Raw genomic sequence first — 26,677 nt, forward strand, 5'->3', positions numbered from 1 at the left:
ATAACATACCTGTGTCCCCCCCAACACAGGAGATGATCGAGGGGATTTTGAAAGCAAGGAGACCAGAGAGAAAAGAACTTGGAACAATCATAAGAATTGTTGTGTCCTTTTCGAAGTTCATCCCCGACTTAGGTAACACATTCACTCCATTGTAGCAACTGCTCAAAGATGGAATAGATTAGGAGTGGTCTGTGGAGTAGCAGAAAGCATTTACAATGAAGTACGTACTGACTAGGGACGCTGTTTCGACCCGCTTATGGTCCCATTGGTTTTAGTGTGCGATGCCTCACCACAGGGCTTAGCTGTGGTGATATCTCACAAAATGGAAGATGGTGTGGAGACGCCTGTCACATGTGCTTCACGTACTTTAACAAAGTCAGAACAAAATTCCTCACAAGTTGAGAAAGAGGCATGAGCGATCATATACGGTGTTCCAAAAATACCTGTGCGGTAGAAAGTTCACTTTGCTGACTGACCACCAAGCCCTTACGATTGTATCTGGTTCGAAGAAGGGAGCACCATTAGTACGATATTAAATATCATAAGTCAGCAGATCACGCAAATGCAGTTGTTCCTTCGAGATTTCCCGCGAAGACCGATGCATTTTTCGCAAATGAGCTACCCGTAAATTAGTTGTCATATGCAAACGACATGCCAGTCTCCGCCAGGGAAATTAGTGAAGAAATTTGTAAGGGTGTGGTGCTCAGTCAAGTACTCAATGATGTCATGAATGGCGGGTCTGGAGCATGTGATGAGAAATTGCAGGAATTACACGTAGAAATTAACAGTGTCAAGGCGGTCTCCTGTGGAGTTTAAGAGTCATTATTCCGCCAAGGATTTGGGATAGATTATTAGGGGGATTTCAGCAAGAGCACGCAGGGATAGTCCGTATGAAAGCGGTAGCAAGAAGCTATTTTTGGTATCCAAAGGTACATAGTGATATTGAAGAGTTGGCGAAAAGTTAAGTGCGTCTCAGAATGAGAAATGAGCCAACCAAGGTTCCTTTCAAACAAGAAAACGAGTGCAGGTCGATTTCTTTGAAGAGGAAGGCTAAAGAATATTTTGTTTTTGGTTGCTAGCTATAGCAAGTGGTTAAATGTTGAGTTTATGCCCAATACCACAAGTGCCAAAAGTATTGAGGTTTTGAGAAGCTGGTTTGCAATTTTATGGATTGCCAGAGGTGGTGGTATCAGATAATGGTCCACAGTCTATGTCAGAAGAGTTTGAAATATTTCTAAGTAAGCATGGAGTCAAACACACTAATACCACCAAATCACAGCATCGAATGGTGCTGCAGAAAGCGTACAAATTGCGGAGATCTTTACAGAAGTATTTACTAGGTGACAAGCTAGGCAGGAATTTCCATGTTTCTCTTCAACACAGGCTAGATAATTTTCTGCTCTCTTATGGAAGAACCCCACAGTTTGCACACCTTACGAGTTAAGTGTTTACACACGCTCCTAGGACAAGGTTTAACTTGCTTAAGCTGGATGTCAATAGCAAAGTAAAGGAAAAGTAAGACAGAGTGAAAATGAGTCATGATACACGAGGCATGAAAGTTAGGGAGTTCAGTGCAGGTCAGAAGGGTATGGTGAAAATCCACCGAGGTGATAAGAAGTAGGTGTTCGGAGTTGTTGTAAAAAGACTAGGTGCATTCACATATCTAGTGAAGATTGCAGAGAGACTCCGTCAGTGTCATGTACATCACTTGTTTGGAAGAAGAAATCTGAAAGGGAGAACACGAGAAATGTCCTACAGTCCCAAGTGAAAGTCAGAATGAAGGTGCGAGTCACAAAGAAACTGAAAGTTTGCCGGTTCACAGAATCAACCATTAAGTGGAGTTGGTAGTCACAGTCAAACAATTTTTTTCCTGTAAATTACTCTGGCAGTATTGGTTATATATGGTTTAAGTTGTGATTACAGTAACAAGTATACAAACCAACCTGTTAAATTTCAGAGCATTGTTATTGTATCCTGGATAAGTATATACAAGTACCTTCTACATTTTTACGTATAAGTTGTTTTTTTTTAAGTGGAGAGGGAGTGTCATTCACTGTATTGAACTGCTGATTGTATTGAGATAGCAAAGCATTTGTCTACTGCCTCTCTGCTGCCCCCTCTGTTGGGAGGTGTAAATAAACTTCAACATGGCTGCTCCCAGGAAAGACCTCATGCAGATTTACTCTGAGTACACAACAGTGGGAAAGAAATAAAGTTTATCAAAAGCTTTATTATTCATGTCACACAAATTCACAAAGTTAAGACAGTTCTGGCTCAGTTTATGTGAAACAGTGCAGTAAACTCCAAAACATATTCTTGTCATAAAATCCAAAAACAAAAAGCTACCTCCAACTCCATCTTAAAAAACTTAACCCTCACGTTTTTGAAAAAGCCCCGAGCACAATTTTAATTAGAATTAAAACAATAGCACACAGTTCAGGAAAACAAATCCAAACTTATCCAGTTCGAGTCAGCTCCTTGGCTGGGAGTTAATGGAGTAGAGACGAGGGCAGTGAAGGACGGAAGAGATAGCGAGAGAACACAAGAAAGAGACAGAGAGCGAGAGAGGGGCAGGATCAGGAATGAGATGAGGGAGGCAGTGAGAAAAGGAGAAAAGATGAGGGAAAAAGGAGTGTGAGAAAAGTCGGAAAAGAGGAACAGGCAGGAGCAAGGAAGGACAGTCTAACATCTCAACCTTGGAGTTAGAAATGTTTTCCTTAATGAAACAAAATTAATTCTTAAAAATGTGAAACCTTAGGGGAGACAATTAGAGTGAATAAATAGAAAATTTCATAAATAAAACCAAAAACTGTACATTAGAAAAAAAACTTTTTAAAAAATGGAGGTAAATTGAATGGATGATGAGATTGATAATTTATATGTGTGAGATTTTCACTGTGGGATCGTGTGTCTAAATTAAAGTGACACAATACATAGAAACACATACAAGAAGCTACGACAAAAATAATTCTTGCTATAACCCGTATTTAGCAATCCAAAACCACTTCTTAATGCTTTACAATTTTTTTTTTGATTAGGAAAAAGTTTATTTTTTTAATTCCTTTTTTTTGTCTCTTCCTCTTCCCATCTTCGAAGGCCAAAGTGGTATTTGCTGCAGTGTCAAGTCATGTGACAGAGGTTCGAGAACGATAACTGCCGAAGACCGCCTCGGTGAGGCTGAAAGCGGGGGAGGGGAGGGGCGGCCATTTTGTTTTTCCACCTGAGGGGGCGGCCATTTTGCTTTTCCACCTCGCGCGGCCAATCTGCAGCTGCTGATAAGGTTGAGTAAACACGTAGCTGATTGGCTGATGCAAAGATCCGCATAGTGATTTGGGCGAGCCCGGTCGCTGGCTGGACAGTCCGTGTTGGGTTTGTTGGGGTGGAGGGGAACCTCGGACAGTGAGAAGCATTTGGTATGGCTTTTGAAGAGCTCGTCATCTAGATGAGCCTGATTGAGGCGTCTGCAGGGACACAGGAACACAGGGGGAGTTAGCGTACAAGACTCACAGGCATGACACTCTGCTGCAGACCCCACCCTCCCCAATCCCCCCAGCACCCAGCAAATCAAACCTTTCAATTCACCCTCACCGTCACTGCTGGGCTAAACAAGGGGCCAATCTTTGTGACTTTGAGTCTAGGCGGTTGGCTATTCAACCATGAAGGGCATCACAGCCCAGCCCAACCCAAACCCAGTGCCAGTCACATTAAAAAAATATATATAAACATGATTGCATACAGGCTGCTGTACCACTGACTGCCTGACAGAGGGCAATGCTGAGTCACCAGCACAGACCACTGGCTACAGTGCTGCCTGATGTACGAACTTTGGAAATAAGAGAAATAGGAGCAGGAGTAGACAGTATGACCCGTTGAGCCTCCTCAGACATTCATTACGATCATTGCTGATCTTCTGCCTCAACTCCACTTCCCCGAACCCTCCTCATATCCTTCGATTCCCTGAGAGACCAAAAATCTATCTATCTCAGCCTTATGGTTGTCCAGGACCACCTATTATGAATTTACTCAGATAAAGTGAAAGCCAGTTACAGTCCCAAGCTTGCAGACAGAAATACACTCACCAGCTACTGGAGGTTGAACGAAAAGGTATAAAAAACAGCACCTCTTTCTCCCTCTGCACCAAATTCCCAAGGTAGCACTCAGTCCTCCAAACATTCTGTGGTAGCAAATCCTGTCTACTGCCCAATGGGGCAGTGCTGACCACTAGCTGCAGTACCACCAACTGCCCAATGGGGCAGTACTGGGCCATCAGTGCTGACCACCTAGCTGCAGTACCACCAAGTGCCCAATGGAGCAGTGCTGAGCCAGTATTCACCACTAGCTGCAGTACCACCAACTGCCCAACGGGGCAGTACTGAGCCATCAGTGCTGACCACTAGCTGCAGTACCCCTAACCTCCCAACGGGGCAGTGCTGACCACTAGCTGCAGTTTCACTGACCACCCAGCGGGGCAGTGTTGAGCCATCTGTGCTGACCACTGCCTGCAGTGCTGCCGACAGGCACCCAGCAGTAGTGCTGCTCCATGGGTCACTCCCCAGTTACCTGAAGACCAGACACAGCGCGGTGGTTTAAACCTCCCGAGGACAGGAGGTGACAGGGTGGGGCGGGGAGGGGGTGTGGGAGGATACCCCTGCAGCACACCCACAGGGCAGAGTCAAGGTCAAGGTCCTTCAGCCACGGCCCTGTCCCCCACCCCCCTGTCCCGAAAACTGTATCCGGGAGTTGCCGACCGACTGCCAGAGTCTTTCCGCTTCCCTCCCCTGACCCCGGCGCTCTCACTCACCAGAATGAAATGGTCGTAGGCCTGCACCAGGTCGTCCATCTTGTACTGCTCCAGGATCACGACGTTGAGGAGCGAGGGGCTCCGTTGCCGGGCGCAGTCCTCGCAGTGCACGATGTAGGATTTACGGTTGTTGTTCTCGCTTGTGACGAACAGGATGTTGAACACCTCGAGCTGTGAGAGCGGGAGGGAGAGAGGGAGGGAGAGCGAAAGAGAGAGGTCAGTGCGGTTGGGGCGTTGAAGGTAATAAGGGCTGGGCAGGTGTAGGGGAGACTCCTGCGGCCTGCCACCAGGCCAGATGCCTAAATGAGAACCTCACAGGCCCCCCACCCCCTACCCTTCAGGCATAAGCCTTACAAAGCAGGTAGATATTTGACTTTGGGAGGCATCACAACTTAGTTGCAGCCCTGACCCTGCCTGCGCCCCCTTTGCATGGGGGGAATCACTGGATGGTGACACTCAACTCTCTAATGGGAACAGAAGCCCCGCCCCCTCTTGCCTGTGGAGGGGGTAGGCACTGAGACCCGCTGCTCTGGCTGATTTTAGACAGAGGAGTAAACTCCCACTCCCAGGACCTCCCTGATCTGTACAGTTGTCAGATATATTGGGGGAAAGAGGAGGGAGGATGAGGGACAGGAATGTACTGAAGAAAAAACGGGCTATTTTCAGCACTGAAAGGCTTTGACTGAGATTGAACCTCCCCTGGCCCCCGGGGTCTGAATCGAGTCTGCATGGTGTAGTGGGACGGGGGACGGGGGTCTCGTACCTCACACTCGTTGCAGTAGTACGCGGGCTCCTCCTTCACCCGACTCTGGAAGATGATCTTCTTGCCGGAGTTGGTCAGCGCATCTCGCAGGAGTTGACACTGCTTCAGTGACGTCATCAGGCAGTACCTAAAAAAGGAGGGGGGGGGGGGAGGTCAGAGGTTAAAGGTTGACGGTCAAGGATTTGCTCAGAGGGTGCAGCGAAAGAGAGCGAGGGCCGGACCCCGAAGGTGGACAGGCGGGCGAGGGGTGAGAGCGATAGCCAGGGCGAGAGAGCAAGGGTGAGCAAGCGAGAGAGTCGGAGGGAGAGGATAAGATGCTGGGGGGAGGGGGGGGGGGGCGGTTTGGCTGCGAGGGGGTTTCGGAAAACACTGCTTACTTGATCATTCTGTACAGCTCGGGATCAGTCACTTTGACCGTGCGCGCTGCGTTCCAGGTCACGTGAATCATGGGCACGATCGATTTGACCTTCTTCACCTTATTCCACTCGTAGCGTTCCAGAGCGAGCTGGTACTGATAGGCTGCAGGCGGAAGCAGAGAGAGAGAGAGAGAAAGAGAGACAGAGTCAGGGAGCTGTCACACAACGGGCGTCTTTTCTCTTTATTCAAAATATTATAGATACCGCTGGAATTTCCTCCCCCAGGGGTCCTGTCCGGATCGGCAGCGGGGACCCGGACTGAATTTCCCAGCCCCTAAGAGGTACTGAGGCCAACTTAAGCCCCTGCCCACCCCACGCCAGCCCAGTTAACATCAGCTAACTCAACACGGACTGGGAGCAGGTGGAATTGAAAGCTAGAGCCCTCCAGGACTGTAGGATTCTCATTGTCGTCACCGCCTTGTATCGACTCCAGTCACTGGGGAATCTCAGCAGTACACCTGGGAGTAAGGCTGCATCTATACTGCCAGAGTTAGGGATAAGGCCAGGCCGGTTGACTAGAGGCGAAGAGGAATAATGGTTCTCCTCACTGTCCCTCAATGTGTCTTAACTTCTCTTCTGAGACATTCGGAATCTCCCATCACCTCCCTTTGGAACACGTCGCTTCACAACCAATCACATCCCATCGCCTCAGTGTAGTGACTCGCATTGTCCCCATCAAACACTCCCCAGGACAGGTACAGCACGGGGGTTAGATACAGAGTAAAGCTCCCTCTACACTGTCCCCATCAAACACTCCCAGAGCAGGTACAGCACGGGGGTTAGATACAGAGTAAAGCTCCCTCTACACTGTCCCCATCAAACACTCCCAGAGCAGGTACAGCACGGGGGTTAGATACAGAGTAAAGCTCCCTCTACACTGTCCCCATCAAACACTCCCAGAGCAGGTACAGCACGGGGGTTAGATACAGAGTAAAGCTCCCTCTACACTGTCCCCATCAAACACTCCCAGAGCAGGTACAGCACGGGGGTTAGATACAGAGTAAAGCTCCCTCTACACTGTCCCCATCAAACACTCCCAGAGCAGGTACAGCACGGGGGTTAGATACAGAGTAAAGCTCCCTCTACACTGTCCCCATCAAACACTCCCAGAGCAGGTACAGCACGGGGGTTAGATACAGAGTAAAGCTCCCTCTACACTGTCCCATCAAACACTCCCAGGACAGGTACAGCACGGGGGTTAGATACAGAGTAAAGCTCCCTCTACACTGTCCCATCAAACACTCCCAGAGCAGGTACAGCACGGGGGTTAGATACAGAGTAAAGCTCCCTCTACACTGTCCCATCAAACACTCCCAGGACAGGTACAGCACGGGGGTTAGATACAGAGTAAAGCTCCCTCTACACTGTCCCATCAAACACTCCCAGAGCAGGTACAGCACGGGGGTTAGATACAGAGTAAAGCTCCCTCTACACTGTCCCATCAAACACTCCCAGAGCAGGTACAGCACGGGGGTTAGATACAGAGTAAAGCTCCCTCTACACTGTCCCATCAAACACTCCCAGAGCAGGTACAGCACGGGGGTTAGATACAGAGTAAAGCTCGCTCTACACTGTCCCCATCAAACACTCCCAGAGCAGGTACAGCACGGGGGTTAGATACAGAGTAAAGCTCCCTCTACACTGTCCCCGTCAAACACTCCCAGGACAGGTACAGCACGGGGTTAGATACAGAGTAAAGCTCCCTCTACACTGTCCCCATCAAACACGGAGTTAGATTTTTTTATTTTTATTTTTTAGTTTAGAGATACAGCACTGAAACAGGCCCTTCAGCCCACTGAGTCTGTGCCGACCAACCACCCATTTATACTAATCCTACATTAATCCCATATTCCCTACCACATCCCCACCATTCTCCTACCACCTACCTATACTAGGGGCAATTTATAATGGCCAATTTACCTATCAACCTGCAAGCCTTTGGCTGTGGGAGGAAACCGGAGCACCCGGAGGAAACCCACGCAGACACAGGGAGAACTTGCAAATTCCACACGGGCAGTACCCAGAATTGAACCCGGGTCGCTGGAGCTGTGAGGCTGCGGTGCTAACCACTGTGCCGCCCCTCTGCACTGTCCCATCAAACACGGAATTAGATACAGTGTAAAGCTCTCTTTACCCAGTGAGAAGTGATACTGAAACAGCATTGAAGCCTGATGCCGGGTGACTCCCCCTCCCCCAGCCCGTGTTCCCCGGGGAACCTCTAAATTGGAACCCATTAATGGCTGCATGACATGAGGGGCTGCTGCAGTTCCCTTCCGCACGCGTCACACTGACCGGTCAGCGGCCCCACGTTCCAGGCGATGTTGTTGCACCATCCCGTAGCTTGCACCCAGTGAACTGTGCCCGCGTTGATCCACACCAGGTCCCCTGGGCGCTGGATGAAACGGTACACTGGGATTTTAGCTGCGTACAGATCATCCAGGACTGGCCACCATGAGCCTGTCAGGTAGTCAACACCGTGCCTGCAGGGGAGAGAAAAGAAGAACGTGCATTTATATAGCACTGTTCACAACCTCAGGACAGCCAATGAACTACCCCTGAAGTGTAGCTGTATTGTATGGAACGCAGCAACTGATTTGCACAAAGTAAGATCCCACAAACACCCATGCGATAATGACGGGATAATATGTTGATTGAAGGGTAAATATTGGACACTGGGGAGAACTCTCCTTCCAATAGTCCCTGTGGGATCTTTTAAGTCCAGTTTAATGGGTCATCCAAAAGACAGTTCCTCTGACAATGCAGCACTCCCTCTCTGAAGTGGGACTTGACCCCACAACCTCCTAACTCAGAGGCAACAGCAAGGGAAGACTGAGAAATGTAACGGCTCGTCGAAATGTCCGCATGGGAGGGGCCTGTACCTCCCCCGCCGCGCCCTCTACCAAACATCGGCACAAGAGAGAGGTGAAAGGTTGACGAGCAAACTGGTGCTTCGAAGCCGTGGGCCTTCTCTTGCATCCCACCTTGAGACACTATCGCCGGGGTGCGGAGTTGCACAGCTACCAGTAACCCTCCAGGTTATAAGAAGGTGCCTGGGCTATTCGACTGCAGTGGACATCGCTGCTGATAATCATACCTTCCAACAGGGGTCACTACGGAGCAAGCAGGAGCAGGAAGCTGGACTGATTGCCCCCTGGGAGCAAACAGCACGCTCAGCACCAGGGCTGGGGACGCTGCCCCGTAACCGTCACACTGTGGCTCAGCACCAGGGCTGGGGACGCTGCCCCGTAACCGTCACACTGTGGCTCAGCACCAGGGCTGGGGACGCTGCCCCGTAACCATCACACTGTGGCTCAGCACCAGCCATCAGAGAGTTAAGCGTCTATTTAAGAGCAAAGCAGTACAGGTGACGCCCTTTCCTTGTGCGTCACACCACAAGAAGTACAAACTGATGGTCAAACTTGTCCGGGGAATACTAAACACCAGAGGCAGAATATCTGCAGCCTCAATCTGCATTAACACACCTAATGTTTACTTAACAGCAGGCCAATGAAACCCCGTATGAACTGTTTATTTGACAACAAGTACACTTGGCGGGCCTGAAAGGGACATCCCGTCTCCCCTCCGACCCCCAAACTGGTTACTGCTGTAACATTCCTGATCTACTGCCCCTTCAACCCGAGTACAAAAGCAGGGAGGTTATGCTGAACCTTTATAAAGCTCTGATCGGCCACAACTGGAGTATTGTGTCCAGTTCTGGTCACCGCACTTTAGGAAGGATGGTGAGGGTCCTTGAGAGGGTGCAGAGGAGATTTATCAGAATGGTTCCAGGGATGAGGGATTTTAGCTACAAGGTTAGGTTGGAGAAGCTGGGGTTGTTCTCCTTGGAGTAAAGGAGATTGAGGGGAGATTTGATAGAGGGTGATAAGGTAGATAAAGAAAAGCTGTTCCCATTGGCTGATGCTACAAGATTTCGAGGACACAGATTGAAGGTTCTGGGTAAGATTTACAGGGGAGGAGGTGAGGAAGAACTTTTTTACACAGCGAGTGGTAATGACCTGGAACTCACTGCCTGACGAGGGTGGTGGAAACGGAGACGTTCAATGATTTCAGAAGGAAATTGGATGGGCACTTGAGGGAAATAAAACTTGCAGGGCGACGGGGAGAGAGCGGGGGCGAGGAGAGTGCAAGTGACTGAATTGCTCGAGAGAGCTGCTTTGGACTCGATGGGCTGAATGGCCTCGTACTGTGCTGTAACGCCCGTGGCTCCACCTGGAGTGCCGCCTCTTTACGTCAGCAAGTTAAACGACCCCCTCTTACCTGTCGCAAAACTCACTGATGGTTTCCCAGTATCCCTCGGGCACTGCAAACCATTCACAATCCCCTGGTCCGATGTTGATATTGACCGAACAGAAATTATTGTTCTCCTGGTGGCCTATCGGGGAATGGGAAGAGTGACAAAGATTAGTACTCAAACAAAAAAAAAAACCCAAGAGAACACTGCATTCTTATAGCACCACCTGAGGATGGCCAATTAAAGACGTTCTCTTTTCGATGTCTAATAGATCGCAGCAAAAGATCCCACAAACATCAAAGAGATAAATCAACCCGATGATTCACACTGATGGTTTTCTAATGGATGGATACATTTAAGCCCAGACCTCACCAGCTCTTCTTTCAAACAGTGGCCGTGGGATTGTTTATTCTGCCCGTCCGAGAGAAGGTGGGCGGGAGAGGGCGGAGGGCGGACCGGGCAGAGCAATGCGCGCGGAGGCTTACCCGGTGTCCGGCTGCCTGGCACCTTCATGTACAGCTGCACGGTGTTCATCCCGTAGATGGTGTGCCCCACGTGGCTCAGCATGTTGCCATTCGACGAGACCCGCATGAAGGCCGGCAACTTTAGCAGTTCCTGCAACTGTGGTTTCCAGCTGGTGAGAGAGAGGGGCACAGAATGAGTGGCATTGACGGCAAAGTCCGGGATGACCTACAGCCTGTCCTCCGCACCGAGACACTTTACTGCAGCAGTGTAGAGGGAGCTTTACTCTGTATCTAACCCCCGTGCTGTACCTGTCCTGGGAGTGTTTGATGGGGACAGTGTCGAGGGAGCTTTAGTCTGTATCTAACCCTGTGCTGTACCTGTCCTGGGAGTGTTTGATGGGGACAGTGTAGAGGGAGCTTTATTCTGTGTCTAACCCCGTGCTGTACCTGTCCTGGGAGTGTTTGATGGGGACAGTGGGTGCTTGGTATGGGATGATTCTTACTCTGCAACTCGATGGGCTCCAAGTTCCTTGTTCTGCCCCCAATAATAAATCAGACCGAAGGGTTAATTCACCACCCATGTGGACTTCAGGAGATCAGAAGAACACCCCCCCCCCCCACCGCCCCCGACACTCCACCCCGTGCGGGTTCTGCTGTTTCTCTCATTGCAGAAGCCAGTATGCAAGAATCTTCGAAAAATGTTCTCCCCCATCCCGTGGCTGACATGGCTAATCGACTGTGTAGAGCATCATACTGGAGCTTGAGAGCCCCACGGTGTCCTCACAGCTGACCCCCCCACCGTACCCAGTCAACTCTGACCCTGCAACGCTTAAAACACTTCAGAGAGGGTTGGGTCTGCTGGCCAATGGGCTGAGTTTACTCACAGTTTTGGGTCGGAGAGATCGATATTGGTTCCAAACTTGATCACCTTCAGAGGCACCTTCTGTCCGTTTCTACTGAGAGAGGAGACAGGGTTAAAGGGATGCTGCTTGCAACCTGAGTAATCCCCACTCTCACCATGACCATGGGATCTTCCCCTTCCTCCCCGCACCCCCCCAGCGAGTCATCAACACATAAACTCTTCTTTAATGCAGAGGAGCCGCCTAACTAACTCCTCGGCCCTTGGGCGCTGCTCGTACCTGTTAACTGTCTCAGGAGCGTCAACGGGCTTCTCCGACTCGGCCTCCGCCTCTTCCTCATCGCTCTCCTTGTCTTCCTATTACCAGACAAAGCAGAAACGTGTCATCAAAAGGATAGTCTGTCGCTGTTTGTCCAGATCTCTGCTGCTCCTCCAATTCCGGCCTCTTGTCCATCCCCCGATTCCCATCGCTCCACCATTGGCGGCCGGGCCTTCAGCTCTAGAATTCCCTCCCTAAACCCTCTCCGCCTCTCTCTCCTCCTTTAAGACGCTGCTAAAACCGACACCTTTGACCGAGCTTTTGGTCACCTGTCCCTAATAAGTCATGTGGCTCACTATCAGTAATTTACACTCCTGTGCAGCGCCTGTGGATGTTTTGCTACGTTGAAGGCTCTATATAAATGCAAGATGTTGACAGCCAGATTTATTTACTTGTTTCTACTTCCTTGACCGCCTCCCGACTCTAAGAGTGAGCCCAGGAAGCCTCTGACCTCCTCTCAGTCCTTGGCTTCTTATGGAAACTGTCCTGCACACTCTTCCACCGCTCTACAGGCTGTGCTGAGTTCGAGACTCATCGTGCTGTTCCCCCTATAATTCATTCCTTCCCACAAGCTCCTCATCAACCCCCCCTTCCACCTTTTCCCTCTACAGTCTACAAGCTTTTAAAATCCGAGCGTACACAGAATGTGCAGCACAGGAACAGGCCATTCGGCCCATCTGCTCTGTGCTGGTGTTTATGCTCCACACGAGCCTCCTCCCACCCCCTATTTCATCTCACCCTATCAGCACATCCCTCTATTCCTTTCTCCCTCGTGTGTTTATCCAGCTTCCCTTTAAATGTATCGACACTATTCACCTCAACCACTCCCTGTGGGAGCGAGTTCCACATTCTCACCACTCTCTGGGGAAAGAGGTTTCTCCTGAATTCCCCATTGGATTTATTAGTGATTGTCTTATATCGAAGGCCCCCTAGTTCTGGTCTCCCCCCACAAGTGGAAACATCTTCTCTATGTCTACCCTATCAAAACCCCTTCATCATTTTAAAGCCCTCGATCAGGTCACCCCTCAGCCTTCTCTTTCCTAGAGAAAAGAGCCCCAGTCTGTTCAATCTTTCCTGGTAATTATCGCCTCTCAGCTCTGGTATCACCCTTGTAATTCTCGGCATCAATAAGTCACAGCCTGCTCTAGGTCACGGTGTCTCCCTTGACCTTCGGCCCCACAGTTTGACCCTCGACCCAGACGCCGGAGGGGACGGAAGGAAGGAGCGAGAGTGCGCTAACCTGCAGGGACTCCTGGAATGAGGAGGCCTGGTACTGGGCGTACTTGGCGATGGTGGTGTGGGAGCGGCTGCTCTCGCAGGGCCAGGTCTGGCTGCCACCCGAGGGGTCCCAGTTCTCGTCCGAAGGCTGCTGCAGCTGAGTGCGGACCTCCACCGTGTGCTCGCCATTCGCCTCCACCAGGGTCTTGGTCGAGAATAGGCCCAGATCTGCCGCGGCGAGAGGAGGGGAAAAGAGGGTGTTTAAAACAGAGCTGTGCACGTGCCAAGCAAAGACCACCACCCCCCCCACAACGATTGCAATCTATTGCCCGACCTCAAGTCTGGCAAACCCGCAAAAGGGGTGAGAACCCTCACGAGCCCCACCCAAGGGTCCAACCGTTGGGGTGTGAGCGTCACTCCCTCCACCCAAGCTCCCGCTCTCTGATGCTCCTTTCCCCCAGGCCATCAGCCTCATGCCTCACTGTCATGGCGGCCGTTTTCAGCTCTCACCCTCCTATCAATGCACATTTGGGACTTGGGTTTTTTCATTCATTCTCAGGATGTGGGCTTCGCTGGTCGGGCCAGCATTTATTGCCCATCCCTAATTGCCCCTTGAGAAGGTGGTGGTGAGCTGCCTTCTTGAACCGCTGCAGTCCATGTAGGGTAGGTCCCCCCACAGTGCTGTTAGGAAGGGAGTTCCAGGAATTTGACCCAGTGACAGTGAAGGAACGGCGATATAGTTCCAAGTCAGGATGGTGTGTGGCTTGGAGGGGAACTTGCAGGTGGTGGTGTTCCCATGTGTCTGCCGCCCGTGTCCTTCTCGGCAGTCGAGGGGAAAGGACTATATCAACACAGTCAACAAAGCGATAAAACAGAAAAGCTAATCCCATTTGGCACACAAGGGGAACCCCACTCCACAGCCCCCGCCTCCTCACCCAGGGGGGAAGACACTCCTCACACGTGTAAGCCTCGACACTGCACGAGTGGGGGTTTAGGCCAACCTTTTCCCTCCCTGGCCCCCCGGGGGAGGGGGAACTGCTCACACCCAACCTTGTGGCGACACACAAAATGACGGCGCTCAGACCGGGGGGGCAGAGCCAGGGACCCCTCCCAGCTCTGTGACCCTCAGCGGCGCATCGGACGGTGTGCTTAAAAGGAAAGACGTCACATTTATATAGCGCCCGTCCCAGCCTCAGCACGCCCCAAAACACTTTACAGCCAGCGCCGGATGGAACCTCGGTTGAAGGCCTCATCCGGAAGACGGCACCCTCCGACGCTGCAGCACTCCCTCAGTACTGGCACTGGGAGCGTCGGCCCGGATTATGGGCTCGAGACTCTGGAGTGGGGCTCGACCCTCCCCTCCCTCCCCCCCCCCCCCCAACGACCTTCTGACTCAGAGAGTGACGTACTGGAGGTGGGGGAGGGGGGGGGGGGCGGGGGAAGGAAATGGGGGAATGGGTTGGGGGGGGGGGGGGGTGACGTTTCTCTTTACAGATTTTGAAACACAATCACTCACTCAGACGCAGAGATCCAGCCAGCCCCCGTATCACAGTGATTGGGGTCTTCGCGTCCGTACAGAACTGCTGTAGCACCGGTGAGAAAGCATCCCGCTTGCTTTCTAACTGCAAGAGATTGAACGGAGAGAGAGAGAGAGAGAAATAAGTTTACACAGTATTAACTCAGCAAAAAAGTCACGCAGGAACTCTGCCCTGCTCCGAACAGCGCCCGTCGTACAGGAACTTCAAACAGTGACTCAAATGCAGCCCAGGCAAAGATCCTCTCGGGCAAGGGATCAGCCTCTGCACTTTGACCTCCGGGGCCAGAGTTCAACAACAGTGCAACAACAACTTGCATTCATACAGCGCCCTTAATCGGAGTAAAACATCCCCGGGCACGTCATGGGAACAATATCGAACAAAACACCGAGTCACGTAAGGAGGTATTCGGGACAGGCGACCAAAGGCTCGGTCAAAGAGGTCGGTTTTAAGGAGCGTCTTAAAGGAGGAGAGGGGCGGAGAGGGTTTAGGGAGGGGAATTCCAGAGCTCGGGGTTTCGGGCAGCTGACGGAATGCCGCCAATGGTGGAGCAATGGGAATCGGGGGGTGGGGGGGGGGGCGATGCTCAAGAGGCCGGAATTGGAGGAGCAGCAGAGATCTCGGAGGGTCGTTGGAGGTCACACTGGAGGATAGGTTTGAGTGCTGGGTGGAGGTGATACCGCAAGTGTCACCTGTGACATCAGCCTGCATTAGACCCGCCACAGCGAAGCGTCACACGGGCACAGAATTGCTCTCTGCGATGCCCTCTGTGCTCCAGCAGCCCACTGGGCTTGTGGGTGGTGCCCAGTGCCGGTGGAAGCCATACCCTTGACCGATTGGGGTTGGGAAAGGGACAGAAATTATCTTCACGATTCTGGGACCGTGGCTTCATATCCAAGCCAGGTGGAAAGGGCAGAGGTTTACACTTGCTGCCGAGTTAGCCTGAGGGGTGAGAGAATGCTTTGTACCGTTAGGCCGGAAGACCTCCGCTTGCCCCTCTCTCTATCCACGTGCAGATGTCGACAGTCCATGTAATGACCCACCCTCCAAACCCGGGATGGAGCAGGCTTTTGGCTGCCTCAACATTCCTCAGAGAGGCTTGACTTCCACAGGCACTGCGCACCCTTTCAGTGCGACAACCCGCCAGGCCAATACTGGCGGGCTGTTCGACCAAGGAGGGCATCGCGGTGGAGCCACACCCTGTCTTGATTAGGAGGAGGGGGTGGCGGGCAATTGGCAGTCTTGCCCCCGCCCCCCTCAAACAGCTTGGGAGCAACCCACAAATTCAACCCAGCCGAGTGGGCTGGGGGTTTGGCGGAAGACAGACAGGTGAGGGACAACTTGACATGCGCCACAGTGGGGGAGAAAGAAAGAGAGGGCGCGCAACGAACGCAGCAGCTTGAGAGGCTCGCCGATAGTCTGCTGAGCACAGCAGAAGTGATGGTGGGGAGGGGGGGGGGGAGGGGGATGGGACCTACGTAAATGCTGGGGGTCGGAGGGTTGAGCTTCTCCCGGAGGGGTTGCTGCTCAGTCAGGCAGCCCGGCTTCACAGAGTGGGCTGGTAACACACACGAGGCCGTGAACTTCCCCTTCAACTTCGTGGACCTGGAACAAAGACAAGAACATAAGGCTAGTCGACTGGGAAGGGCGGCACCAGTCTCTGTATTTTACAGATGAGCAAAGCAGGGACAGAGGGGGACAATCATCAATACCAGGCGAGGGGCATTCAGTCCAGTAGATGGGTCTTTATTTACCATCCATCTACTAGTGTAGTCAGTAACCCCTCTCCCCGTGTCCTGTGTGCACAGCACCGTGTTACTGACTGTATCTCAACTGATGTTAATCCAGCTCCCTCACACTGTCACTCAGTAACCCCTCTCCCCCAGCGCCCTGTGTTACTGACTGTACCTCTACTGATGTTAATCCAGCTCCCTCACACTGTCACTCAGTAAACCCTCTCCCCCAGCACCCTGTGTTACTGACTGTATCTCTACTGATGTTAATCCAGCTCCCTCACACTGTCACTCAGTAAACCCTCTCCCCCCCAGCACCCTGTGTTACTGACTGTATCTCTACTGATGTTAATCCAGCTCCCTCACACTGTCACTCAGTAACCCCTCTCCCCCCCAGCCCCCTGTGTTACTGACTGTATCTCTACTGATGTTAATCCAGCTCCCTCACACTGTCACTCAGTAACCCCTCTCCCCCCAGCCCCCTGTGTTACTGACTGTATCTCTACTGATGTTAATCCAGCTCCCTCACACTGTCACTCAGTAACCCCTCTCCCCCCAGCCCCCTGTGTTACTGACTGTATCTCTACTGATGTTAATCCAGCTCCCTCACACTGTCACTCAGTAACCCCTCTCCCCCCAGCCCCCTGTGTTACTGACTGTATCTCTACTGATGTTAATCCAGCTCCCTCACACTGTCACTCAGTAACCCCTCTCCCCCCCAGCACCCTGTGTTACTGACTGTATCTCTACTGATGTTAATCCAGCTCCCTCACACTGTCACTCAGTAAACTAAAACACAGATTGGAAAGTCAAAGAAATTGAAGTAATGGGTTTATTGCTGTTATTTGGGTAAAGCACTACGGTATATTCCAGAAGTACTGGAGTTTGGGACTCATCACCTGATACGTGAACATCAGGAACAGGAGGGGGCCATTCAGCCCCTCGAGCCTGTTCCACCATTCAGTCAGATCATGGCTGTTCTGCATCCCTTCATCCACCTGACCTGGTTCTGTAAACCCTTAATCCCCTGACCCAACACAAATGTATCAATCTCAGTTTTGATATTTTCAATTGACCCCCGGCCTCAACAGCTTTTTATTGGGGGGAGAGAGTTCCAGATTCCCACTCCCCTTTGTGTGAAGAAGCGCTTCCTGACATCACCCCCGAACGACCTGGCTCGAATTTTCAGGCTCTGCCCCCTTGTTCTGGACTCCCCCACCACCCCCCCACCCCCCCCCGCCCCACCAGAGGAAATAGTTTCTCTCTATCGACCCGATCGAACCCTTTAATCATCTTAAACCCCTCAATTAGATCACCCCCTTAATCTTCGACTCTCGAGGGAATACAAGCCGAGTCTGTGCAACCTGTCCTTGTGATTTAACCCTTTCAGCCCCGGGGATCAGTCTGGTGAATCTGCACGGCGCCCTCTCCGAGGCCAGTATATCCTCCCTGAGGTGGGGGGCCCGGGACTGAGCGCAGTCACTCCAGATGGAGTCTGGACAAGGCTCTGTGCAATAGAATCATCTCTGAAGCACTGACTTATTACAGATTGTATCATTTTCCCCTCCTAGCTGGTTTCAGATCAACGAGGGCAGGCCTAATGAGTAGTGTAACAAGTGTGAACACACTCTTATAGGAATAATACAGCACCCCCAATGGCGCAGAGCATTGTGGGTAAAGCCAGCCGCCATTACTAAGACGTACTGTTCCCCTTCATCCTGGCACGGCAGCTCCACCCCATCTTCTGCCCGCACTGGACTATGTTTCTAAGGGGAAGACGCCCCTGTTTAAGTACCCGGGTGCTCCTGGACTTCTTTTTCTGGGGGTGGGGTGGGGGGGTGGGGTAGGATTGGAGGGTTTCCTCTGCTGGCTGACTTACTTGCAGGCCCGGATGACGTCGGCGCCGGAGCTTTCGATGGTGAGGTCTGATAACCGGATCCGCCTCTCCTCCACCTCGGAGGCGATGAAGGTTTCCCTGTCTCCGCTCTCCACCTTTATCAGCTTGATCTTCAGCTCCTTTGTCGTGCCCTCCGGGAAGGGTTTGACCCGCAGGATGTTCGAGGCGCCCAGCGCGCTGCGCCCACCGGCATCTGGATCCTTCCCGGCGGGCGCTGGCGGCTCCGCCCTCCTGGCCTCCGCCCACTCTGGCTCCTCAGCCGAGGGGGGCGGCGCGGGCTTGGAGACCTTGGGCACCTCGGCCTTGACTTTCTCCCGGGCCTGGATCTCCTTGCTCTGCAGGTCGATGTTGCCCAGGATCCGCCGCTGCTTGCCCTTGCCCGACTTGCTGCCGCGGTTCCGCCGCCGGCTCCGGTCGCGGGACGAGTGCTTACTGCGGTGCTTGGGCCTCCGATGCTGCCCCTGCGGCCGGCCCTCCTCCCGCTGGGCGGCTGGCGGCGGCGGAGTTGGAGACACTGCCCGCTCGGCCTCACAGGTCTTGCCGGCAGGCCGGTTAGCGCTGGTGGCGTTTCCGCAGGGGCGGCCCAGACCCGGAGGGGACAAGGTCTCAGGCTCCAGGCCCGGCCTCTCGGCCGGCGACTCAACCTTGCAGGGACTAGTGGCCGGCTCATCCGCCGCCGGAGGTTCAGGAGGAGGGGGTGGGGGGCGGGGGCGATGCCGGTGACGGTGGTGGTGGCGGTGGGCGCCGTTGGCCCCGCTCTTCTGGGCCTCCGTCGTGATGATGGCCTTGATCCACATCTCGCTCTCCGGCGAGGAGGAGGAGGCCCGGTCTCCCGGGGCAACCGGCAGCAGCAGGCCCTTGCCCGCGGCCGGGGCCCCGGGTGGCTGGGCCGCGGACTTGGCGTGGACTCGGCAGGCGAGGTGCTGCCCCTCCAGGGCGCTGGCCAGAGACTTGAGCACGCGGGCGGCCTTGTGGCAGGCTGGCACAGGCGCCGCCTTCCCCTCGCCGTGGCCGGGTGACGGGGCCCGGTAGAACATTCCGGCCCTGGGACTGGGCGGCGCGGCGGGGTCGGGAGAGGTGGGCTTCGTGTCGGGGCTGGCAGGGGGCGGGGGAGGGGGCGCCGCCGGCCTGCCCGAAAGAGCGCAGGTGAGCGGCGGGGGCTTGGGGAGCCAGCGGCCGTCCACCCCCTCCCCGTGGCCTGGTTTGGCCTTCGGGGCCTCGGCCAGACGGGGCGGGCTGGCAAAGCCACGGGACAGCTTGGAGACTGAAGTGGGCAGCGTCGGCGCGGGCTTGGCAGCCGAGCCAGGTTGGTCGGGCCTAGGGGCAGCCCTGCCCCGGCTCTCATCAGTGCAAGTGCGATGGGGCCCGGAGAGTGGGGGCATCCGAGGCTGGGAGGCCCGGCAGGGGTCTCTGGGGGTGGGGGACGTGACAGACTTGGGCTGCTCACGACTGGGCCAGGCTGAGCCCCCGCCCCCCTTTCGCTCCCACGTGGGGCCCCGGGCAACTGCTGGATCTTTGGGGTTGGGCTTCTGTTCAGTCTTGGGGCAAGGGCCCTGGGCCTGGTCCACTGGGGTCAGTGGGGGCTGGGGTGCCCGCCGGGCAGGTGCCACGTGCCCCAACTCTTCCACCTTGGCGGGCGGGCTGCGACAAGATGGCTGCCCGTCCAGCGGGGTCGGGGCCCGCTCGCGGGACGACCCCCAGTAGCAGCGCTCCCCGTCGCGACGCCTGTCCCCGGGCTCCGGCGCCCCCCGGCGGGGGACGCACCGCTCGCCCTTGGGGGAGGCGCTGAGGTGGGCGGAGTGCGTGGCGCTGCAGGCCTCGGGGGCGGTGGTGGCGATGGCTGGGGCCTCCGGGAGCAGGGCGCTGCCCTGGTGAGTGTGGGGGCCTCGGTCAAGCCGGCCATTTGGACCCTGAGGGTGGCCTTCCGAGCTCCGGTAGCATCCAAGAAGCTGGAAAAGAAAGAGAGAGACACACACAAACTCAATGGCCTGCAATAAACAAACAACTTGCATTTATATAGCGCCTTTAATGTAGTAAAACATCCCAAGGCGCTTCACGGGAGCGTTATCAAACACAATTTGACACCGAGCCACATAAGGAGATATTAGGGACAGATGACCAAAAACTCACTTAAAGAGGTCGGTTTTAAGGAGCGTCTTAAAGGGGGAAGGAGAGAGGCGGAGAGGGTTTAGGGAGGGAATTCCAGAGCTAGGGACCCCAGTCAGCTGAAGGCAGGGCCGCCAATGGTGGAGTGATGGGAATTGGGGGTTGTGCATGAATTGGAGAAGAGCAGAGATCCGGAGGGTGGTAGGGGCTGGAGGAGGGTTACAGAGATAGGGAGGGGGTGAGGCCATGGGAAGGGGGGGGGGGGGGGGATTTGAAAACATGGGATGCGGATTTTAAAATCGATGCAGTGCAGGTTGGCGAGCGTGGGAGAACGGTTAAGACGCGTGCAGGGAATTTTCGGATAAGCTCAAATTTACGGAGGACGGAAGGTGGGAGTCCTGGCGCCCCCCCCCCCCCCCCGCCACGGGACCGCGAGGTACGATAAAGCTGAGGTACTCACTGCGGTGGAGCCAGCCGGGTTTGGGCCCTGCTGGGGTTTCCAGTGCTCGGTGCTCGCGGTTCTCTGCTGGTGGGGCGGGACCTCTCCCTCCGCCCTCGGCCTCTGCGCCTCCTTGGCCTCGTGTCCTGCGCAGGGCTGCCGGCCGCGGGGCTCCCCCCGCGAGGGGACGGGGCCGCCGCAGGCCGGCTGGCCGGTTGTGGTGGTGACCGGGTGGACGGTGGGGTTGCCATGGGGGCCGGAGGAGGAGGAGCTGCCAGGAACAGCGTCGGCCGCAGGTCTCCTCTGTTCCTGGACGGGTGGAGGGGGGAGAGACAGAGATGAGTGAGTGTTGTTTATAACTTGTCCTTAAACCAAAACCGTCCCCCCACCAAACAAACCACATCCCCTCCCCCCCTCTACCCCCGGGCCTTGCATTCAAACCCACCCCTACTGATCACAATACTCCTTCCTTCATAATCTACGGACTGGGGAACACTCTGCAACCCCTCCATGTCCATCACACCATTCCAGCCAATTCACACTTTATTTCTCTTCCAATGAATCGATAAATCCCTCGTCGGTGTCCACTTCCTCTGCCTTCGCAATCTCCTTCTGGTCACCCACCACCCCCCCCCTTCACCCCTCACGCTCCCCCTCCTCTCCTGAGCTGTCTCAGTCCTCCCCTCTCAATCCCCCTCCCCGAAACCTCTCCGAATCTAAAACGGTACCTGAACGTTGACAGGCGAGTCCTTCCTGCCATGGGACCACGACTCTTTGTGCGCGTGGAGCCAAGCGGCACCTGCTTTCTGTGACGGGTACTGGCCGTGGGGGGGTAAACTGGAGTGGGCAGGGTCTCCCGGTCGCTGCATTCCTGAATGGTGTACCTGCTGGTTGAACAAATACATCTATTAGCGCCTGCGACGCCCCCTGGAGCCGAATAGCCCGCCAACAACTGCCTCCCCCGCCCTCGCGCTTTGTGAGTGGCCGCTTTAAGGTGGTGGGGGGGGGGGGGGTGGGTGGATGAGGCAAGGGTGCAAAGCTGCTTCTGTGATTGTATCCCCAGCCAGAGTCCGAGACGTCCGAAGGAGCACATAAACAAACACGTGACACCATTCGCTGCACTGACGTGACACTGGACGGTATGAAACTGTTTTCCCTTTGCCTGACCTCAACAGCCAGAAAAACAGAGTTTTACAAGCAGCCGCTAACCTACAGAAACGCCCAAGCAATTAGCCTCTGACTGACCCAAGGAAAAGCTGGTTTAAAAGTCACTTCCAGGGCCTGTGGCCTGAAAGGGGCCGGTCAAGTTAACCAATTTTTAAAGTAGCCAATGATTACAACTCCAGATGTCAGGCGGCCCTCGAGTTCCTGCGTCAAACGACATTTGCGAATAAATCATGACCTTCCGAAAGCTAGGGTGGCCTTTTGTTGCCAAGAGCATTACCTGGTGACTCTGTATCTGGTCTGGGCTCCTGCTCCGTTTCCTCTTGACTGGACTTGGGATTTCATTGCCGTGCGAGGGCCGTACCACTTGGTGGAGGGGGGGCATGGACTGTTGTGCACAATGATCCCCAGGGCCTGCTGCCCTCTTCAGCTGACAGCCATTTTTGGTGGAGTTGTAGTTTCGCTTCTGAGGGGGGGGGGGGGGGAGAGCGAGAACGAGAAGGGTGAAGGGAGGGAGGGAGGGCGGGAGAGAAGGAGCGAGCGAGGGAGAGAGCAGGGAGGGAGAGATAAGAGAGGCAAAAAAAAAACACATTCAACGTTTAATACACGAGGCCGTTGCATCACCCAAAAGGGATTAAAAATGACAAAAAAAAGGATCTGAAGGAAGGAGCCGGAGAGTTGCTAACCTGTTGCAGAATGTTCCAGACTTCCTGCAAGGTTGGTAGGGTCCTCTGTCTGTTCGGGGGTGGATTGGAGCGCAACTTCCAGACGTGTACCTGATGTTTCCGGAGGACAGGAAGAGGGGACGGAAACAAAAGGAGGAACGAAACAAACGTGGTGAGAATCATACAGCGCAGGAGGCCATTCGGCCCATCGTGTCTGCGCCAGCTCTCCAATTCGTCCCACTTCCCCCCCACCCCCTGCTCTTTCCCCCAATTGCCCTGCAAATTTCCCCACCTTCGAGTATTTCTCCAATTCCCCCTTTTGAAAGTTACTATTGAATCTGCTTCCACCGCCCTTTCAGGCAGCGCGTTCCAGATCACAACAACTCACTGCGTTAAAAAGAATTCTCTTCATCTCCCCCCCCCTGGTTCTTTTACCAATTATCTTAAGTCCGTGCCTCCTCTGGTTACCGACCCTCCTGCCAGTGGAAACAGTTTCTCCTCATTTACTCTATCAAAACCCTTCCTGATTTTGAACACCTCTATTAAATCTCCCCCTTAACCTTCTCTTCTCTAAGGGGAACAATCCCAGCTTCTCTAGTCTCTCCACATTAACTGAAGTCCCTCATCCCATTCTAGTAAATCTCCCTCTCTCACTCCCAGCAGCCTTTCCCTTGGTCCACCCAGTTTACCGGGGCCAGAGAGACCGGGAAAGGTCCAGGATCAATTCCCGGCCTTGTGCTGAGGCAGCTGATCGCAGCTGGGCTGTGGATCAAGTCGGCCTTTACTGCCCTGAGGAAGTGCTCCCGGACCTTCAGTCTGTTACAACTGAGTCACCCCTTCAGGGGGTCTTAGGAGTCATCCGTTTAGTGCAGGCCAGAGCTGCTGCAGGGTATTAGTGCAGGGTATCTTATATTTCCTTGCTTATGAGTCACTGAAAGCTAACATGCAGGTACGGCAAGCAATTAGGAAGGCAAATGGGATGTTGGCCTTTATTGCAAGAGGATTTGAGTCCAGGAGTAAAGAGGTCTTGCTGCAATTGTATCGAGCCTTGGTGAGACCGCACCTGGACTATTGTGTACAGTTTTGGTCTCTGTGCCGAAGGAATTAGAGAGTCATTAGAGGGCGTGCAACGGAGGTTCACCAGACTGATCCCTGGGATGGTGGGATTGTCCCATGAGGAGAGATTGTGGAGACTGTGGAATTCTCTACCTCAGACAACTGTGGAAGCTCAATCATTGAGTATAAACGAGACTGAGATTGATAGATTTCTAGATATTAAAGATATCAAGGGGTATGGGGATAGTGCAGGAAAATGGCACTGAGGTAGATCAGCCCTGAGCTGGTTGAATGGTGCAGCAGCTCGAGGGGCCGAATGGCCTGTTCCTGCTCCTATTTTCGATGATCCCATTTACAGCCCCTAGTTCTGGTCTCCCCCACATCCTCTCCAAGTCTACCCCATCAAAACCCTTTGTCGGCCTTCTCTTTTTCCAGAGAGAAGAGCCCCTGACCATTCAACCTTTCCTGATAGTTATAACCCCTCAGTTCTGGTAGCATTCCATCTCCTTTTTATAATATGGAGACCAGAACAGTGCATACAGGTTTAACATCACTTCTCTGCTTGTCTGTTCTATCTATTCAGAAATGAACTCCAGTGCTTGGTCTGCTAACTTTTTTTTTTTAAACGGTCATGTTACCTCTTCTACTCTCTCTTGGATCACACAGAACCACTTGTGAAGATCCATCCGAGAGAATTTTATCCACCCTCCCAAATGAAACTCCCGATAGGTTTGCTTGTTGTGAAACGCATGATTTATTGGGCGAAGAGGCAGAGGACGCAGCAGCCGCTCTCCCGCCCACCCCACACCCCACCCCGCCCGCCCCAACGCCAAACCTCGCCGGCCGCAGTAACTTCACTCTCCTGCTGAGGGTGCTGGTGAGCTAGCCCTGCAGGAAGGGCTCCACTGCGCCACCACCAGGCCGCGCCCGTCACAGCGCCGTTCAGGAAACCAGGGCGGGAGCCCCCAATTAAATTTGCGGCGTTTCCCCCTTTTTCTACATCGGGTCGAGGGGAAAAACCGCCCCCCCCCGCCCGTCGTCACGACCTCAGGACGCCTCGGGACACTTCAGAGCCGAGGAAGTGCTTCCTTTACTGAAGCGCGGCCGCCGTCGTGGCGCACAGCAAGATCCCACCAGATGGCAGTGACAGAAATGTCCAGATAAACATCGTTTCAAAAAAAAAAGTGATGCTGTGGTTTATCGAAAGATGGTGCTATATGAATGCAGCAAAGTGGCGGCTGAAAACCAAGGTGGTGGCTGCAGCCACCACCCCCCCCCCACACCAACCGTGCGCCCTTACCTGCTGAAGGCGGTTGATTCTGGCGGTGAGGTCACTATAGCTGTACCCGCTGGCATACCGCACGGCACTCTGGTAGCACTTGATGGCATCCTCCAGCTCATACTCCGACTCGTAGATTTGGCCGAGCTGCTCCCAGACCCGGGGCTGCGGCTGCTCGTGCTGGAGGGCCTGCACGCAGCTGTGGATGCCGTCCAGCTTACCGTGCAGCGGCCGGGGAGACCTGGGAACGAAAAGCCAACAGCCTTCAGAGGCGGGACGTTGCGGCCCAGCCCAATTCTCCCCCCCCCCCCCCCCCCCCACCTCCCCTCTGTGCATACACTCACTGAGACGCTGCGGGTACAGGAGGGCACGGGTAGGTGCCAGTACTGACTTGGCAATGGATTCAGGTGGGAGTTTTAGCGGGTGTGATTTTACTGAATGCGACCCCACCCCGTGCACTACTCTACAAAACAGCCAAGAAACGCAAATTTTACTTTCCTCCTTTCATTTCTCATGTTCTCCACCAAAGCCCCTCCCGCTCGTGAAAGTACGTTCCACCCGCAGTCACGTGGCAGATGCCAATGCAGCACTGAAAATGCCCACTAGAGGTTGCCCAAGAGCCCAGAGCTACCCCATTCACTTCAACCCCCCACCTCCCCAATCGTTCGTGTGGACCCGAGTCTAAAGCAGAGCAAAAGAGGGACCATTGTCCAACCTTTTTCTAAAAATAAAGGTCACATAATTCCAGAGAAAAGGAGGCCAATTAATTCACAGGTTGTGTTCTTATATCTATTTAAAAGGGGACTATTAAGTGGAAATCAGATATTGAGGTGATTACTGCCAGTGCAAGATAAGTTGCATTTTTGATATCTACATAAATCACTTGGAGAATGGAATACAGAGAGTAAAATTTCAAAATCTGCCGATGATACCAAACTTGGAGGTGTGGCCGACAGTGAGGATGATGCAAACTGCCTGCAACAGGACATAGACGGGCTAGCAGAATGGGCAGACAAGTGGCAAATGGAATTTAATACAGAGTATTGTGTGATGATGCATTTTGGCAGAGGGATAGGGAGAGGCGATATAGATTTAATGGCACCGTTTTCAAGAGTGTGCAGGGATAGAGGGGCCTGGGGTTCATGTGCATCGATCTTTGAAGGTGGCGGGACAGATTGAGAGAGTAATTAGCGATGCACATGGGATCTTGGGCTTCATAAATAGAGGTTTTGAGCACAAAAGCAGGAAAGGTATGCTGAACCTATATAAAACTCTGATTAGGTCCCAACTGGAGGATTGCGTCCAGTTCTGGTCACCACACTTTAGGAAGGAGGTGAGTGTCCTTGAGAGGGTGCGGAGGAGATTTACCAGAATGGTTCCAGGGATGGGGGATTTTAGCTACAAGGTTAGGTTGGAGAAGCTGGGAAACTCGCTGCCTATGGGGGTGGTGGAAGCGGAGATGATCAATGACTTCAAAAGGAAATTGGATGGGCTACAGGGATAGAGCGGGGGAATGGGACTGATTGGATCGATCTACAGAGAGCTGGCATGGACTCTGAGGGCCGAATGGCCTCCTTCTGTGCCGTAATGACGATGAATTTATACAGCCAGGTGGTGAAGGACACAACTGGAGCCCAGCCTTCACGCACTCAACAAACTTCAACTGTCAACCCCAAACAGCCACAGTTTCAGTCTGCTCCTATTCACAGGA

At 53.6% G+C, this 26,677-nt stretch overlaps 1 protein-coding gene across 4 annotated transcripts in view; it reads right to left on the reverse strand.

The window, feature by feature from the left end:
- Nucleotides 1–2,210: 2,210 nt before the first annotated feature.
- The window catches only part of LOC137362499 (lysine-specific demethylase 6B-like), a 46,439-nt gene continuing 21,972 nt past the window's right edge, over nt 2,211–26,677 (reverse strand). For 3 of the 4 annotated variants that reach the window (XM_068026880.1, XM_068026879.1, XM_068026881.1), the window contains exons 6-23: nt 24,988–25,207; nt 22,653–22,742; nt 22,247–22,432; nt 21,531–21,689; nt 20,824–21,111; nt 18,240–20,206; nt 16,106–16,232; nt 14,609–14,714; nt 13,115–13,320; nt 11,836–11,912; nt 11,581–11,652; nt 10,718–10,866; nt 10,259–10,373; nt 8,273–8,460; nt 5,942–6,083; nt 5,565–5,691; nt 4,802–4,972; nt 2,211–3,461 (exon numbers count right to left, since the gene is read on the reverse strand). In XM_068026880.1, coding sequence (XP_067882981.1) covers nt 3,435–3,461; nt 4,802–4,972; nt 5,565–5,691; nt 5,942–6,083; nt 8,273–8,460; nt 10,259–10,373; nt 10,718–10,866; nt 11,581–11,652; nt 11,836–11,912; nt 13,115–13,320; nt 14,609–14,714; nt 16,106–16,232; nt 18,240–20,206; nt 20,824–21,111; nt 21,531–21,689; nt 22,247–22,432; nt 22,653–22,742; nt 24,988–25,207 — 4,417 coding nt within the window. In that variant the 3' untranslated portion in view covers nt 2,211–3,434. The remainder of the gene's footprint in view (nt 3,462–4,801; nt 4,973–5,564; nt 5,692–5,941; nt 6,084–8,272; nt 8,461–10,258; nt 10,374–10,717; nt 10,867–11,580; nt 11,653–11,835; nt 11,913–13,114; nt 13,321–14,608; nt 14,715–16,105; nt 16,233–18,239; nt 20,207–20,823; nt 21,112–21,530; nt 21,690–22,246; nt 22,433–22,652; nt 22,743–24,987; nt 25,208–26,677) is intronic. The other variant, XM_068026882.1, reaches the window with a different exon arrangement.

This window comes from Heterodontus francisci, unplaced genomic scaffold, assembly GCF_036365525.1.
Source record: "Heterodontus francisci isolate sHetFra1 unplaced genomic scaffold, sHetFra1.hap1 HAP1_SCAFFOLD_913, whole genome shotgun sequence".
In the NCBI taxonomy this organism is placed as follows: Eukaryota; Metazoa; Chordata; class Chondrichthyes; order Heterodontiformes; family Heterodontidae; genus Heterodontus; species Heterodontus francisci.